Raw genomic sequence first — 16,353 nt, forward strand, 5'->3', positions numbered from 1 at the left:
TCAGTCCCACCATTTGTGCATAAGGATCCTCCGGAACAAATAAAGACAATGCAAGACCCTATAATCAGTGCAAATACTACTACTCTCAGCACTGCCTGCTGCAGTGCAATGTGCCTGCACTGGGTTTGTTCAGCACAGCATCTTAAGGTCAATGCAAGCATATCAAAATGCTTTTATTTTGGAAAAGACAACCTGATTAGTTTTAAAATTTTACATTAAAAGCTGTATGACTACTGATTCTAGACCACTGTCTTAATTTCCTAACTAATAAAGAGCCCAAACGAAGATTACAAAATTGTATCTTACAACAGCGCATGTGTGCGTGTGCTTGAGCAAAAAACTATTTTAATACCCATCTGCTGAGTTACTGTCACACCATACCAGAGCCTAGCAGTGCAGTCACTACAATATAAAACATAGCCAAATTATAGTTAGTACAAGCCATCTTAATGATATAAATCCTGCACATTTTTTAAATAAAAGCACTTGTAAGATTCTGTTTCTATATTCTCTTTCAGACAGGAACAGCGACAAAAATTTTGAATTGCAAATGCTACGCAAAGAGTAGAAAATTACTTATTTTGTAACTTCGAGTCAGTCTGAAGAAGCATAAATGGAACATGTTGAGGTGTGTCAGAGTGGAGGGCAGGGAGATTAACTCCATAAAATATTACATTACCAGCTCTGGAAAGCTTACATATTTATTATTCTATTCTCCTAGAAGTTGCTGTTTTATAGATATCTTCACGACTTCAAAACAGAGTAGCTATGAAATAGGTAACCTTTAGAAACAATGACACTTACAAACATTGCTGAGCTATCTACTTTTTTTCTGAAGCCGAGTCTCTAAATATTGCTCACCTTCCAATTTTCATATTTACTTGGACCCTAGGAATATATCATAATCCTTTACACAGCAATACCTCAATTGAGATCAAGTAGCACATTGAATCTAATAGTTGTGCTTTATTTCCAGTCCTGCCTCTCACCTGCTACTCCATGTGCTTCAGCTTCTCTTGGTATTTAATAACAGTAATAGCTATAATATAATTTTGGTTTTTACACAGCTTTGGTATTTACTACTGAATAGTGTTATAAGACAGGAGCTAGCAACTGCCATTGTGGTCTCACAGGCACATTTTAATGGCACAGAATAGACAGATTGCTGAGCCACTTTATTTGAGAAAAATGCTCCGTAAGAGTCAATAGACACCAGAGAATGATTCAGCCTTAAGACTGACTGTTTTTTTGAGACATATACACACAGACAGCCTCTCTGACCTCACTCAAACCTTTATTCTCATTTTCCTTGTATTTTTTACCTCTGTCTTCTCCCACTGAGCAGGTATTTCCCAAGCAACACAACATTGAATTATCACTGGAGATAACTGAAAGAAATCAACTCTCCAGCCCCCTTTTCCTCAAAAATCACAGTATAACTTATCTGGTAACACCTCACTAATGAGTTTATGTTCTTAATTTTCTACCCCTACCTACCCAAGCCCCATTCCAGAGCCCAGAAGACTGCTGATGCAAAAGTAACACAATTACATTTTCAGGATCACCGTTTTTTCTTTTTTCCTTTTCCCTTGGCTAGAGTTAAATTTTCTTTATCTTTTTTTGTTGCAAGCTAAAGAAAAGTTTCTGTTTAGGTTTTCACAGTTCCAGCTACACATGCTAAGTGCACAGCCCTTCCACTTCTTCCTCTTACCATCCTTTGTTTATGCCAGTAAGAAACTGTTTTTCATTTCCTTCATGTAACTTCAGGTTTCTCTATCAAGGGCTAATGTACTCTGACACTTTCAACCTTCTTTAACAATCAAGGACATTTTCTAATTCTATCAGGTTTCCTTTTTATTCCTTAGGAACCCCAATGATACATCAATATTTGCTGAATTTGCTGAGTTTACATCAACTCCTTGCAGTATAAATCCCAGTTTTTATAATTAAATTCCATATATCCTCAGTATTTACTACCCTGACATTTTTTCCCGCCAATGACTTCACTGGCCTCCTCCTTTAAACTGTTTAGAAATTAAAAAAAAAAAATCTATTATTTTTTCCTTTATTAAAAAACAACCCATAAACAAAACAAAGACCTCCTGAACACTGGCTCCATTGTTATTTTCTGCAACATCTTTATAAACCTACCAATTTGAAATTAGCATTACCTCAGTTGGCTCAGGTTTTTTTTACTGTTCCTAGGGAAAGAATAACTGAGATTTTATTAGTAGCACTGGTAGCAAAAGAGCTTTGCAGGGGGATGGTAAAACAAGGGCAGATATACCGGACTACCAAAGAGGCTCATTAATATCTCCCTGATATACATTCGGGAAGTCGAGATCCTTTAGGGCAATCTCCCAGATGTTATTACCTTGTTAATACACCATGTAAGACTCCGAGTTCATGCTCTGAGGGGACACACACACACATAAATGAAGTTTTCCCGCTTTCCCACCTGGCTACCCTCACACCGAGGGATGAGGGCAGTATGCCTCCATCCCTGACCCCTTCTCACCCCTTCGACCAAGGCGATGCTCCCGGGAACCCCTCTGGCAGGTATATTTTACGCCATCTACACACACATCAACACACACATTTCTCCCCCTCCAGCGCCCGGCCCTGTGGAGCCTGCAAGGGAGGGACGTTTGCTCGAGGGTGGGGACCGCTGTCCCTCCAGATTCCCCGGCTCCTTTGGCATGGCCTGAGCCAGGGCATTGCCAGCCGGGGGCGAAAGCTGAAGGGGCCACAGCCTCCTACCTCGCCGGATCTAGGGAACCAGACGGGGCTTACCAAGGCGGCCGACCCACTAAGCGCCCCGACGGGACCCGGTGTGCGGCTCCGTTGCTAAGAGACACCGCCCATGCGCACCCAAAGCGAGCGGGCGGGATGAAGAAGATCCGCTCTGATTGGAGGAATCTGACTGTCACTCACGGCGTTACTTCCGGAGGAGTGGATGGGCCGGGCCGGGTCGGTGATCACCGGCGCCATGGGAATCCCTGGTTTGACCGGCTTCGTGGAGGAGCGTGGGGTGTTCTTCACCGAGCTGCGTGTGCGGGACACCAAGCTGGTCATCGACGGGAGCAGCCTCTACCACCGCCTGTGCTTCGCCTCCGCTACCGACTTCCGCCGCGGCGGCGACTACGGCCTCTTCGCGGCGGCCGTGGGCGACTTTTTCGGCAGCCTGCGGGCCTGCCGCGTCTCCCCCTTCGTGGTGCTGGACGGTGGGCGCGGCGCCGACGACAGGAAACTGCCCACGCTGCGGGGCAGGGCCGCCGAGAGGCTGCGGGCTGCCCACGGGCTCTCCCGGGGTGAAGGCGGCTGCCTGGTGCCGCTGCTGACCCGTGAAGCCTTCGTGCAGGCGCTGGGCCGGCTGGGAGTGCCCTTCGTGCAGTGCTTCGCCGAGGCAGACCGGGAGATCGCCGGGCTGGCCAACCGCTGGGGCTGCCCCGTCCTCTCCCTCGATAGCGACTTCTTCGTCTTCGACCTGGCCGGGGGTTACTGTCCGCTGAGCCACTTCCAGTGGCGGAGCGTCTGCCCGGGAGAGGGGCCGCGGGGCTGCTACGTGCCCGCTCGCTGCTTCTCCGTGGAGAAGTTCTGCGGGCATTTCGGACCTCTGAAGAAAAGCCTCCTCCCGCTCTTCGCCGTCATGAACGGGAACGACTATGTGGATCTGGCGGCTCTGGAGGGATTCTTCTGCAAAGTGCGCTTGGGGAAGGGGGGGAAACTGGGGAAGCACGCCCGCCTCCAGGGGCTTCTGAACTGGCTGTCGCAGTTCGCTGAGCCCGGCGAAGCTGTAGACCATGTGCTGAAATACCTCAAGAAACACGAGAGAGAAGAAATAAGGGACCTTCTATGCACTTCGATGGAGGATTACGCTCCGTCTGACGTGAATCTTGAAGACTTTTTTCAGAATGGAAAGTATGAATGTGAGGCTGCCAGCAATGCTGACTTACCGCAGTGGGTACTTGATGCTTTGGCAAAAGGTAAGCTGGCCCCCTTCATCAGCGATGCCCTGATACTAAGGAGTACTTTCCTCCACGTTCAGGTGGAGAACATGCAGAGACCTAGTGCACATAGCACAGCTTTGCCTATTCGACAAGTTATCTATGGACTTCTGCTGGAAACACCTCAAAGTACTGAAGCTGCTTCTCCAAGTAAGCAGACCCACGAGCTGCCAGTTGTATGTGAATTTGATAGACTCCAAAAGACACTTAAAAAAATATTTGTTCAAGCAGCAAGCTTACCCACAGATTTGTGTGATGATCATTTTCCTTTGGACAAGTTAATGGAGGTAAATGGTTGTCACAGCAGATCACAGTTAACAGTGTATAACAACTGACAAAAAAATAGTTTGGACCTAGGTTTGCCCACTGGTTGCTAAGTGTGATGCCTGAACTAAGCCACCTCAGTAATTTCTTACTACAGAGGTACCTACTGGGATCTGAGCTTCCCTGTGATACTTGAGAAGCTACACAGATTGCCTTTACCTTCTTCCCACCCTGCCCCCAGGTGTACCAAGACAAATTATATGAAAAGTGGTCATGTGTATATGTAGTATTACCTACATTTTCCATTCTAAGCCCTTCTTTTCATAGTATGTATTGTTCACACTGACACTTTCTTTTATAAGTATATAAAGGAACTGAATTTCATGAAGTTTAGACATGTGCCATTTAAAACTACAAAATTTAATTTATATTTGATCAAGCTACGGATGTTTCAGAGCAATGGTCTGAAACAAAATCTGACCCGCGCATTTTTACTAAAAATCACCGTTATTTCATGTATGAATCTTGCAGCTGTCCAGCAATATTACCTGCCACGAGTATGCATCCTGCTAACGTGGACCCCTGCTGCTTGACTGACAGAACTGCACCTGAAAAACAGCTTTTAATCAAAGGAAAGTTGTGCTAGGTTAGTTCTAGTCGCCATTAGCAATTCCGTATATTTAAATATTTAAATTTATTTTATTTAAACTTATTTTTAAATTTAAACTTATTTTAAATTTACATTTGTAACTTGTGCTCTGAATGGAAAGTAATGCACCATTCCCGAAGTGGCATGAGTGAAGTTCTGCATGCAGTGATTTCTGAAATATCTGGAAATACAGTGTGTCTTAATATTGCACTTTTAAGCCACATGTGCTGTCCATTCTGGCATTCATATCAACATCTCTGTGTGTGGGCTGTGCTACATGTTTTCATCATTTGCTTGTGGCTATTTCTTTTAAGAACCAAGTCTGTCAGCCTGTCACTGCTATGACCACTAGATACTACAAATAGCTATGGATCCAAAAGTTATGTACAGGTTATTGTTACAGGCCTTTCAAACAAGCAATATGAAAAAACTTAAGAATCTGGATATATGGGAATTATCATTCAACAGAAGGTTAGAAGAAGAAAGGTTTTTCTGCATTTAAAGTGCTTAAGGCAAAACTGATTTCAGTTTGTCTTCTACTGTGGGGATGGCCGCCTAAGAAGGGGCAAAACCATCCTAACCAAGATTCATAAAGCACTCCAGTTACAATTGAACAGCCCACTGTGATTCTGCTGCATGCCTTAAGTTAAGGACATGATTTATAAAACCACTTTTTAAGAGTTAAATAGCACAACAAAGAGGGAACATGTGCTAGGAATTAATACATTGCAGGTGAAAAATGCACACTTGATACTTTAAAATTTCATTGTGATTAAAGGTGTGTTTTCAACATATCACAGGCAGACATCACCATTACATCTCACAAAGAAAAGGCAGCGCCAAAGAAGCACAAAATGAAGCTTTCCTCTGTATATAAATATAGATATTTGCCATATCAATGTAATTTAATGCATTTTAGTTATAAGATTTTCCAAGCAAGTCAATTTTTTACATAGGAGTTTAACTCATGTTTAGGAAAACATGAAGTACTAGCTGGTTTTAAAAAAGCTTATTTGCCTTTTGGAATAAAGGCTCTTACCTTTATATTTTCACTCCAATTTTTGAATTTTTTTCAGGTGCCCACATCATGCCGTCAGATGCTTTTGTTCAGGACTCTGGGAGTGAAAATTAATTTCCTGGAATCTATCCCCAGTCACTTACAACTCCCTGTTGCAGTAACCTGTTACTGGATACGTTGTTCAGAACCAAAAGTTAAATTGCATCAATTAAAGGCTTTACTTCTAATGATAGTATTTGAAGAACTGCACAGGATAATAAATGATCCAGGTATGTCTCCAAAAAAATTACAATTTTAGATACTCAGCTACTATGAAAATCTATACCATAATTCTTTTTTCCTTATTCATGGCAAGTTGTTCAAATTCATATGAATTAGCATTAATTTACACTGTAGCCTGAGATGGCATATTCTTTGCATGGACACAGAGCAGAAAAATATTGTTAGATATAAATGTAATGTTTTATATAGGTAGAACAGTGCTTTGCCATCTTGTAAAACATAAATTTGCATTTTTAAATGCTTCCTTTTAGTACTAGAGATCAATTTAGATGAGTAACAAAAAAATTACATTAACCTAGCATCAGAAGATAACTACTATTGATGTATTCCAATATATTTTTCCTCATGAGTTTTTTTTTTAAATGTCTGTACTTTAAAATACTGAATTGTACAGGCAGTTTGCATTGAGAGAATTTTCAAGTGCTAAATTTTTACAGAAATTGAGGTGTCCTTCATTTGATGGCAAAGATAATGCAAGACAGGGTTATACAGTTTCTTTGTGTTCTAGGTTACAGAAACTGGACTGACATAGTTGCCATCTGCCTCACAAGTGGGAAGGAGATGGAGAGTGTGTGTGGAATGTATTCATACACAGAACAGAGTAGCAAATTATCTAACAAACAGAACTGACAATTTCAGATTCTCATGGATGTTCATACTTGAGTTTTTACACAAATGTATGTCTTAAAGTTTAGTTTGAGACACTTGAAAACATTATTTGTGCTTCCTGAAATGAAACTGGAGGGTCTGAAGACCCTGTAATGCTGTAGATACCTTTCCTGCCATTCACAGCAGAACATTTATTTGCATGTCATTTTTCATTTCTCACCTAGATCCCATAGTTGTACATGCTGAAGATGACAGTACTGCATATAATGAATTTCTAAAATGGAAAGAAAAGAAATTGCAATATAAAGACTTTGATTTAGATGCTGCACACAGTTTTTGCCAGTGGCAATGCTGTCTTCAGATGGGATTGTATCTCAACCAGCTACTTTGCACTCCTCTCTCTGAGCCAGACCTAAGGAGGTAAGGATGTTTTAAAGGCCTGTTTTCCACACAAACCCATGATAAACTGTGTTCACATGTTTTTTCTGTGTCAAACTCATTTGGCCAATTTTGCTATATTTGAACTCCCTTCTTTAAAGAGACTATGTGAAGAAAAATAGAATAGGTATCCCTTAAGAGCACATTGTTGTATCCTTTTGTAGTTAATGCTCTGTCAGTAAGCAGCGTGTTTCTGTACCTGTCCTGAGGTGTGATTCCAAATGAGGATTATCTCCTTCCTTTTAGCAGGCTTTACAGTGGGACCCTTGTGCACAGATTGTATCAAGAGCTTAAATCAACTCCTTCAGTGGAAAATCTGTTTAGTTCATCTCCAAAAATGACTCGGCTTTATCAAGCATTGTTAAATACAGTGGAGTCAACTGTACCTCCAGATTTCTTTCAGAAGATGATCAAGCCCAAATCTGAGTCCTGCAAAAAGAAGAAAGCATCTAAAAAGAAAAAAAAAGCTGTTAGGTATGCTGTAGCAGAAGCTCAGCATTTTTGCAGTGGTAATAGGTTTGCATCACTTGGAGTGGATGACTGAAAGCATTATTCCTGGAGTAACTTTTAATGCCATGTAGATGGAAGAAATTGTATTAAAATAGGCAGCTGTTAGGAATGTGCTCAGATGTTTTCACACAAGTTCCTGGTTCAAGTCTTCACCAGCAAATCTTGCTCTGGGAAATGTTTTGTTTACTTTTTTTGTAACATTCTGATTAAAGAAGTGCTGAATAAAAGTTATGTTTTGTTTTTCTTTAAAGGTATGAGTCTAATTGAACAGAAGAGCAAAGCTGTTCAGCATGTCAGAGGAATTATTTTCCTGAATATGTGTATTTGTCTACCCCTCCAACTCCCTGAGCACTCCTAACTTCCAAAAAAACAGATTTTTAAGCTTGTTTTTGAGGAACCTGGTAATTACAATTATACTGATGGGATTAAAATGAAAATGACAAGTTTAATACACTGTGGTATCAGTCTTTACAAGTAAAGTATTTTTACTTTCAGGGACAGCTAGCTTTCTTGGGGGCAACTAAGTTGTTCTTGCAGTATTATAGGTAGTGAACTATAGTTGGGGAGATACTTCAGCCTCTGTTCCTCCCAGGTTTGGTATCTGAGCAAGAGCTAAATACTAACCTGCCTACACAAAGCTGTCACACAGTAGCAAGTTTTAGCAGGTTTGTTAATTCAGAATAATCCTGTATCTGCTGCCATTAACAAATTAGTGTCATTCAAGTTAACCTCCATTTCTCTTAGTGGCTACAAAATTAACATTTTAAACTGGCCCTAATGTACACAAATTACTCAAGAAACCCTTATCAGCATGGTAATAGCAAAAATAATTTTTACTTTTAAAAAATCCTACATCATATTTCTCATTGATTCATATTAGCCAACTTTCCAGCAAAATTAGTCAGTTTACATAGATTCTTTTCCTATAAAGCAGTTGTTTTTTCCAGTGTTTTCATTGTGTGAAATAATTGACAGTTGTGTTTTTTCTCCTTAGGAATCCATATACCTTTCCTTACAATCAGGAAAGCAATTATTACCGCCTTTAATCAAAGTTTTGCCCATTACTTACCAGAATTCAAGCTTGATTCCTGCATAATCATCTGCTCCATTTTCAGTCCTGGTTACATCTCCCAATCTGACAGCTATCCACATAGAAATAACTCACTTAAATCTTGTGACTAACTTGAAGGCTGTCTCATATCACACAGCTAAGTCTTCACACTGCCTTAATATATCCAATGAGAATAGCTTTATATAGATTTGGATTTATATAGATTTATAAGATTATTCATGATACTATTTTTGAGAGTAATACTTAACATCTTCCATCACAATGCTACTTATTAAATTACCAGCAGATGGCACCTGAGCTCAATCATACAAGTTGCTCGAACTTTAAAACCTGTTTTCAAATAGGCTACAATTTGCAGCAGTCTGCGAAGTCATGTTTCCATCAGGTGACTTAGAGTTGAAAGGGGTTATTGATTTCAGCAAATAGAACTTAAATCCTTAATCATACAAATTGTCCTCTCATCCATTCTGATCCCACGTTTAATTTTCTAACCTTGTAGGTTCCTAATGGTTTTTAGTATCAGGAAAAGTCATATTTTAAATAAGTCACAAATACAAAAATACAAGTAGTTTTGATTCCACTTTGTTAGTGCTGTGAGAACTCAATTTGCTGAGTTCTGTACCGGAAAAATGTTGGAGAAGGAAACTTCTTGATACTTGCTGAGAAGCAGTATCTTCAGTTACATGGTCTGGAAGACTTGGATAAACTTAAGTAAACCATGGATAAAATGCCATGGATAAAAACACTGCTATGATCACATGCCATTTTGAGAATACCTTTGGGAGTGCTGACTTGAAGATTAAGAATTGCACTACTGGAAATGTATTCTCAGTGAAGAACTCAGCAGTTCCTTGTTGCTGATAAAATTAAATACATCTCATTGCAAACACCAATCCTGTCTGCAGAAAAATATTAATTCTAGGGCTACTATTCAGAACTTAAATGTTTCATTTTTTCAAGTCATTATATGCTTTTAAGCTTATTTTGGGGAAAAATAAAAATAAACTAAAAACAATAAATAATTTTTAAAAGAGTGCTTACTTATTAAGACTGGGAAGTTATTCATGCTTTAGTAAGAGCAATTCCTTGGTTGCTCTTGCCTCAGGCCTCCCACTACTGACTTCATCGTCTTGGAGAAAAATCTTTAAAAATTTGCTGTTTGTACATGGTAATGATTAAGAGTGGAGCCAAAAAAAATGTCAAAAAAATTTAGTCCATGCATTTTTCATCAATAATGGCATTGAGCTAGATGAGTTTTGTTTCATCTTTCAGTAGAACACATATCAAGGCTTAGTTTGACAGATATGAAATGAATTGCATCCATTAAGTTCACCCTGCAAGAAAGCAGAAGTCATTGTTCTTAAGTGACTGAAGTTTTATTTCTAGTCTAGACACAGATGCCTTCTTCAGATCATGGGACATACTGGGAAGGTGCTTCATGAAGTTTGTGTACAGACTGGGCAAAGACACTTCCAAGCTAAGACAACAAGCTGGTGGTCATCTGCCCTTCTGTACTTACCTGGAGTATCTGGGACTCCAAAACAGAGCACAAAGCAGCTAAATTCCATGGAAGAACACAACATGGTAAGACTGATTATGTGAAGAGTATAGTTGCTGTACTTTCACAAAACCCAAGTTCCTTCGAGAGATTCTTCATCAGCATGCACTGTCAGGTTTTACTATCTGTCTTTACAGAAGAATATGAAGTATTTTATTAGTAAGTACTCTGAAACTGGACTGAAATACTGAACTCTCTTCAACAATACCGCGTGAAAACCTGAGAGAAGTGGGCCTGTTTATCCTGGAGAAGACTGAGGGGGGATTTTATCAATGCTTTTAAGATATCTGAAGAGCAGGTCAGGAGGATGGAACCAGACTCTTCTTGGTGGTGTCCAGTGATAGTACAAAGGACAGTGGTCACAAACTGGAACACAGGAGGTTCAACCTAAACATAAGGAAAAAACTATTTACTCTGAGGGTAAGAGCGCACTGAAGCAGGCTGTCCAGAGAGGTTGTGGAGTCTCCATCTCTGGAGACATTCAAAACATGTTTGAATGTGTTCCTTTGTGATCTTCTGTGGGTGATCCTGCCCTAGCAGGAGGATTCAACTAGAGGATCTTCAGAGGTCCCTCCCATTCTCTGAATGCTGATCAAACTATAGCCCCACTTGCCCAAGATACTTAACAGTTTAACAGGAGGAACATGGAAAAATCTGTTCAGCTGATAAATGGCAGAACTGCTGGAAATAAGAAACTTGAAAACACGAGAGCTTTTCTATAAGATATCATCTTGTTTGGGACCTATCAGCTCAGTGGTTCACATAACATCCTGCAGGAGGAGGCAAGGGCCATACACTGCAGTCTTTTTCTCTTTACACAGCTAGAGGTCCTGCACATTAGTCCAGGTAATGTGCACACTGAGCAGACCCAGGGTCAGCCCAAGCAATGGTGCACTCATGTCCTGTCTTGCAGCCCCAGTTCCTGATCAAGTCTGGAAATCTCTAGGGGGGCAGCGAGAAGGGAAGTAGAGAACAATTAAAATAACCTCTTCGCAGAGAAATGCAGAGCACTTTCTAAACTGCCTGACTTGTTTTTCATGAACTCCATGGATTTTGGGCATGGCGTGTGGGGCAAGCCATAAAGTGCAAAAATATCCTAGTCCCTGTTTACAAAAATTCCTCATTAACCAAGAGGATGACCATTGTGACAGAATGGCCCAGAGTCAGTACCAATGCTACACTTTCAGGCTACAGTGAGAAAAAATATTTTTCTACCACATGCTTTCAAGCAAAAGAGATCCTACTGCATCTCCAACTCTCTCTAGAGATCTTACACATCCTCTTTTCAAGATGTATTTGAATCTATTGTAATGCTTTTCTAGTACAAAAAGTCATTCTGTAGGTTAAAATTTTAACTTACTCTGCCAGTAAAAAGATTATATGATTAGGGTGGAAGAAGGAAGGAAAACAAAGCTTCCATGAATGAGGGATGCTGGGCTTTTTTGCCATTGGAGTTAAAATTAATGCATTCATTTTCTAATTGAATGCACTACACATCATTTCAACAATGGTATTGCCTTATAATCACTCAAGCAATCTAATAGTCAAAAGCCAAAGTAAATATGGAACGAGATGTGAAACAAAGCTTGTATCTAAAATTATATCAAAACAAGCACTGTGATCTGGTGTAAATGCCAGTTTCTTTTGAAACAAAGAGACAACACACTTTTAAGAAAAGCAAACATTTACTTCAAATTGCAGTATAGGCTTTTCAGAAAATCAGAAAAAGAAAAGAAAAACAGTGATCCAATAGCGGTCACATCCTGTGCAAAAAAACCCAACCAACTAAACAAACAACAAAAAAACAAACAAACAAACAAAACAAAAAACCGAAAAACCCCAAACTTGGGATACAAAAAAACCTGTAGCACAAGGTACTTGAGCTGTTTACATGTTGCAGGATAAACTAAATAAATACAGTAGCTAGAATATGGCACTCTTGTGACAGACTCAGTGGAATGCCTCTGAAATATTTTTATCCTTGTATTAGTAGCAAAGTCCCACCACCATAAAATAGTACAATGTTTTAAATAAAAACAAACTAAAATATTTATATCTAAGAGAAGGATTTTACAGTTGTATCTTTTAAGTGCAGAAAATGGGACTTGGGTTTAGATCTTTCTTTAAATTAACATCCCCCCCACCCCAATTCCACTCAATCTCAATAGTAAATTTATGTTTGAGGAAAAATGTTACTAAAGTTGCATAATTTCATTTGTTACTCCCATAGCTGGAAGCTAAATTCTAAACAGTCTTGAAACATGAATGTTCATCATTAGCCAGTGAAACAAAAGGCTTGTCAAAAGCCCTCAGGATTTATCCTCCAACTATTATTTTGCCTTCTCCTACATCTTTAGACAGCAATCCCTAAGTTTGCAAACAAAAGAATGCAATATGCATCATACATCAAGAAAAGACGAAGTTGATGAAGAAGAACTTCCACGTTTCTGGATCTTTTCCTTGCTTCTTTCAAACTTCTTTATGATCTCAGTCACTATGCACACAGAGGAAGTGAGTCCCAGAAGGAAGAGCAAATCTGGAAGGAGATAATTAGCCTTGACAAAATTTGCTATTTAAGGGTAATATGCTCCTGAGGGCAGGCTTACAAAAGAAAGACTTCCCAATTATTGGGTAAGTTCAGGAGAAATGAAGCAAGAATTAATTTTTGACAGACCAGAAGATTAACATGCTTATTTTATGCACAAATCCTAAGTATATATAATCCTAAGTATCCATGATATTTCAAACTACTTTTACTAATATCTATGAAAACAATGAACACTAAGCAACATAATTAACTTCATATTAAAAAAATACTAGCATCATTAGAAATGACACTAGAATAAAAAGAATGATGTAAAAACATGTTTCATGACAATCATTTATCTTGAAGTACAGAAAACCACGGAAGTAATAAACTGAAGTGTTAATGAGGCAAACAGCATTATGTATCTATGTATCTATAGCTTCTTAAAATCCTCACATCTGTCCTACAATAATGCAGTAGATTATTTAATAAAGAATCAAGATTTCTAAATAAGGTGTTTATATTTTGACATTTTGGTAACTAGCAAGTTTAAAAGTGCTTTAAAAACTTAAACAAGTTCTCTATGCTTCATTTTTGCCTGCATCAGAATTTGTATTAAAAAACTGATAGTAGCACCTAAGAAACTTATGGAAGCACCGATCAGATGTGTACCATTGCATTTAAATTACAGTTCCCAAAGAAAACATCTAAAAGGGTTGGTTAGTTTAGTTCCTTAAAAAAAGTTAGCAGGCTTTGTTTTTCTGTTGTACACACATAGCCACAAATTGCTCTTACAGAACCATCAACCAATGCACTAAAAAATTGAAAAGGGAACTGGTTTTACCCAAAACACTCAGGCTCTCTGTCTGGAAGACTTTCTGAAGTGGAGGAAAGTAGATGACCAACAACTGTCCCATTATAGATCCAAGGACAGCGTAACAGAACATTTTGTTACTGCAAAGCCCAATCTCAAACACAGATTTTGCCTGTAAAATAAAAACAAAATATTACACTGTACATATAATCTTAATTACTTAAACAAAATAATTAATAACTTCCAGTTCTTTTCATCCAGACTGTAAGAAAAATGTAAAAAATTATTGTTGACCTTTAGATAATCCAACAATTTCTTGAACAGGCTAATTGCATTTTCTCTCTGGCAAACAGTACAAATCTTGTCTTCATAGTCAACAACTTATATATTGAGCTCACTTTTCTTCAAATACAGTGCCTGAGAAGGCGCCATCTATACTAGAAGGAAGTGGTTTTGGTAATTCTGATAATTCACATCAGCAAATGGACTGCAAATTAGAGGAAATGTAGCAATGTATACTAACAATGTATTTTTCTCCAACTAGCACAGAATTTCAGATTTGTTTCCTTAAAAAAAATTATACACAGAACAGCTTAAGAAATTTTCCTAGGATTATAGATTTAGGGTTACAAAATAAAAAAGTTAAGGCTTTCAAGAAGTTTCAGATTCTGGTAAGGATGCTGAACTGACAGAATTTTCAGGAAAAAATAAACAAAACCCAACAAAGTATACACAGCAATGCAAAGGACCAGCACCAACACACTGTCAGGACAGAAGCATTACTACCAGCATGGTATCATGTAAACAAGTTAAGGAAACTAATACTTACTTTAATTTAAGAAATCCTACCTAGTAAACATGTGAAACTCTGAAGCTTAACAGCAGATATGAAGTAGAGAAAGTACTTGAAAGAGACACAGCAAGATTGTTCCTCAAAAAAAATTCTGTTTTTTGTATAAATACTGTGTAAATGGACAACACAAATCACTTACCTGAGATCTAGAACTCAAAGCATTGAACATATCAAAAAATACAAAACAGGTGAAAGTCATTGTTGTATCTCGAGGTGTTATTACATTGTCTCTTAACTGCCAACAAAAGAAAATGAAGTGGCTTTAGCATGCTTTAAGCTCTCCACAACTAAACAAAACTATTCAAATAACTCAAGCTCTATTAGCTAGTAAATAAAAGCAAAAGCAACTTGTTTGCCTGAAGCTACTTTAAGAAATTATACAGCAAAAAATTGCATCCTTTAACTTACAACAATTTGTAATTGCAAGCTGTGATTAAATGAAGCCTCTTGACAAACATTTCGATAAGCAATGGAATATCAAGAGTTCTATGATACACTACCAAAAATTCAAACAACATTTTCTGTACTAGTAAAAAAAGGTCAAATGCCTGTTTCATAACAGGCCCAGATTTGTACAATTACTGGGCCAAGGTTTCCCAATAAGATGTGGAACCTGGAAAATTCTGTGTTAAAACAGAGACTGGGGAGTAGAACTTTATTTCTCATGTCAACAACTACTTTGACAAGTTTCCTCTCTAATCTGCTATCTGAATAGATTATTAATCAAGCATGAGCAAAACCTGCAACTAAGCTCATGCAAATTCTGAATTTGAACTGCTGGTATAAAAAGAGCTTATTTTAAATGTGTGTCACTACTTCAAGTTTAGTACTTTAGTCATACCTCTCTCCAGAAGACGAAGAGTGTTCCACACACAATAATTACTGATGAAACCAGTATTTTAACAATCAGGTTTTTAGTCAGAATGCTGTCCTTCAAATTTCTTGGAGGCTTCCGAATAACATCTTTATCCACAGGCTCCACCCCAAGACTTAAAATTAAAATAATATCTTAGATTTTTGTAATCATAAAAATAATGCACTACTTCTAACTTAAGGACTAGATTTCTAGCTTTTAATCTTCTCTCCATAGCTTAAGAATCATCTTACTCAAGTAAGCACATTATAATTTCACTTTCAGAAGTCTGAGTTATATGTATTAGTAACAAGTAATGTTCTAACACTGCAGTTTTAGAGTCAATAAACAGATTATTATCTGACAGTATTAAAATTACCAGATTTTAAAGGAAGCTGTAATATTAGTTATGTTCCTCAATTCTGTTACTGTCATTGACCTAGCTAAGGAATTTACTGCTTTGCCTTTCCCTCCACCACCTGCAGAACCCAAACAGAAGCCAGAATCCTGCATGCAAGTTTTATGGGCATTCTGCAACCCATTATCAGCATTAGATACTAAAGCAAGTCAAAACGAATGAACACAGGATATGTAACTGCAAACACTGCAATTCAAATAAAAGTGTGCTGTTTCAGAAACATTTCATTGAAGTTTAACACTTTGCAGTTTCCTTAACTTAGAGCAACCTTTTCCTTGCTGAACCAAAGAAGATTACAGACCTCTAATGGAATTTAAAGTAATTAATTACCTTTGAGCCGGAGGTCCATCCATAATAATATTGATCCATAAGATCTGCATGGCATTGAGAGGATTAGGAAAGTTCATTAATGTAGCCAGCGAGATTAAAGTCAGTGCTGCTATACTCCTGTTGAAAGAATCCATTTTTATAAGTGTGAGCA

The 16,353-nt window shown here is 38.4% G+C and overlaps 3 protein-coding genes across 7 annotated transcripts in view; 1 reads left to right on the forward strand and 2 right to left on the reverse strand.

The window, feature by feature from the left end:
* NEK11 (NIMA related kinase 11) overlaps positions 1–3,027 on the reverse strand; it is an 88,647-nt gene extending 85,620 nt beyond the window's left edge. Inside the window, exon 1 of the mRNA XM_030444489.1 lies at positions 2,794–3,027. The gene's annotated coding sequence lies outside the window, so the exon portion shown is untranslated. The remainder of the gene's footprint in view (positions 1–2,793) is intronic.
* On the forward strand, positions 2,965–7,987 carry ASTE1 (asteroid homolog 1). Its single transcript, XM_030444490.1, has 4 exons — positions 2,965–4,294; positions 5,997–6,207; positions 7,054–7,249; positions 7,517–7,987. Exons 1-4 carry the CDS (start codon positions 2,990–2,992, stop codon positions 7,809–7,811), a joined length of 2,007 nt encoding a protein of 668 aa, XP_030300350.1. The 5' UTR covers positions 2,965–2,989; the 3' UTR covers positions 7,812–7,987.
* A 4,086-nt stretch (positions 7,988–12,073) lies between these two features.
* ATP2C1 (ATPase secretory pathway Ca2+ transporting 1) overlaps positions 12,074–16,353 on the reverse strand; it is a 60,388-nt gene continuing 56,108 nt past the window's right edge. For 2 of the 5 annotated variants that reach the window (XM_030444485.1, XM_030444486.1), the window contains exons 24-28: positions 16,203–16,319; positions 15,443–15,590; positions 14,741–14,836; positions 13,779–13,920; positions 12,080–12,943 (exon numbers count right to left, since the gene is read on the reverse strand). In XM_030444485.1, the coding sequence (XP_030300345.1) occupies positions 12,807–12,943; positions 13,779–13,920; positions 14,741–14,836; positions 15,443–15,590; positions 16,203–16,319 (640 nt within the window). In that variant the 3' untranslated portion in view covers positions 12,080–12,806. Of the gene's footprint in view, positions 12,944–13,778; positions 13,921–14,740; positions 14,837–15,442; positions 15,591–16,202; positions 16,320–16,353 lie in introns of all 5 variants that reach the window. The other 3 variants (XM_030444484.1, XM_030444487.1, XM_030444488.1) reach the window with 3 other exon arrangements.

Source organism: Calypte anna, chromosome 2, assembly GCF_003957555.1.
Source record: "Calypte anna isolate BGI_N300 chromosome 2, bCalAnn1_v1.p, whole genome shotgun sequence".
In the NCBI taxonomy this organism is placed as follows: Eukaryota; Metazoa; Chordata; class Aves; order Apodiformes; family Trochilidae; genus Calypte; species Calypte anna.

Excerpts from the sequence above, each read along its gene's own strand:
- ASTE1 (XM_030444490.1), top strand. The coding sequence starts at position 2,990 with ATGGGAATCCCTGGTTTGACCGGCTTCGTGGAGGAGCGTGGGGTGTTC. Across the intron at positions 4,295-5,996 it reads CTTTGGACAAGTTAATGGAG|GTGCCCACATCATGCCGTCA; the intron begins GTAAATGGTTGT and ends AATTTTTTTCAG. Across the intron at positions 6,208-7,053 it reads CAGGATAATAAATGATCCAG|ATCCCATAGTTGTACATGCT; the intron begins GTATGTCTCCAA and ends TTTCTCACCTAG.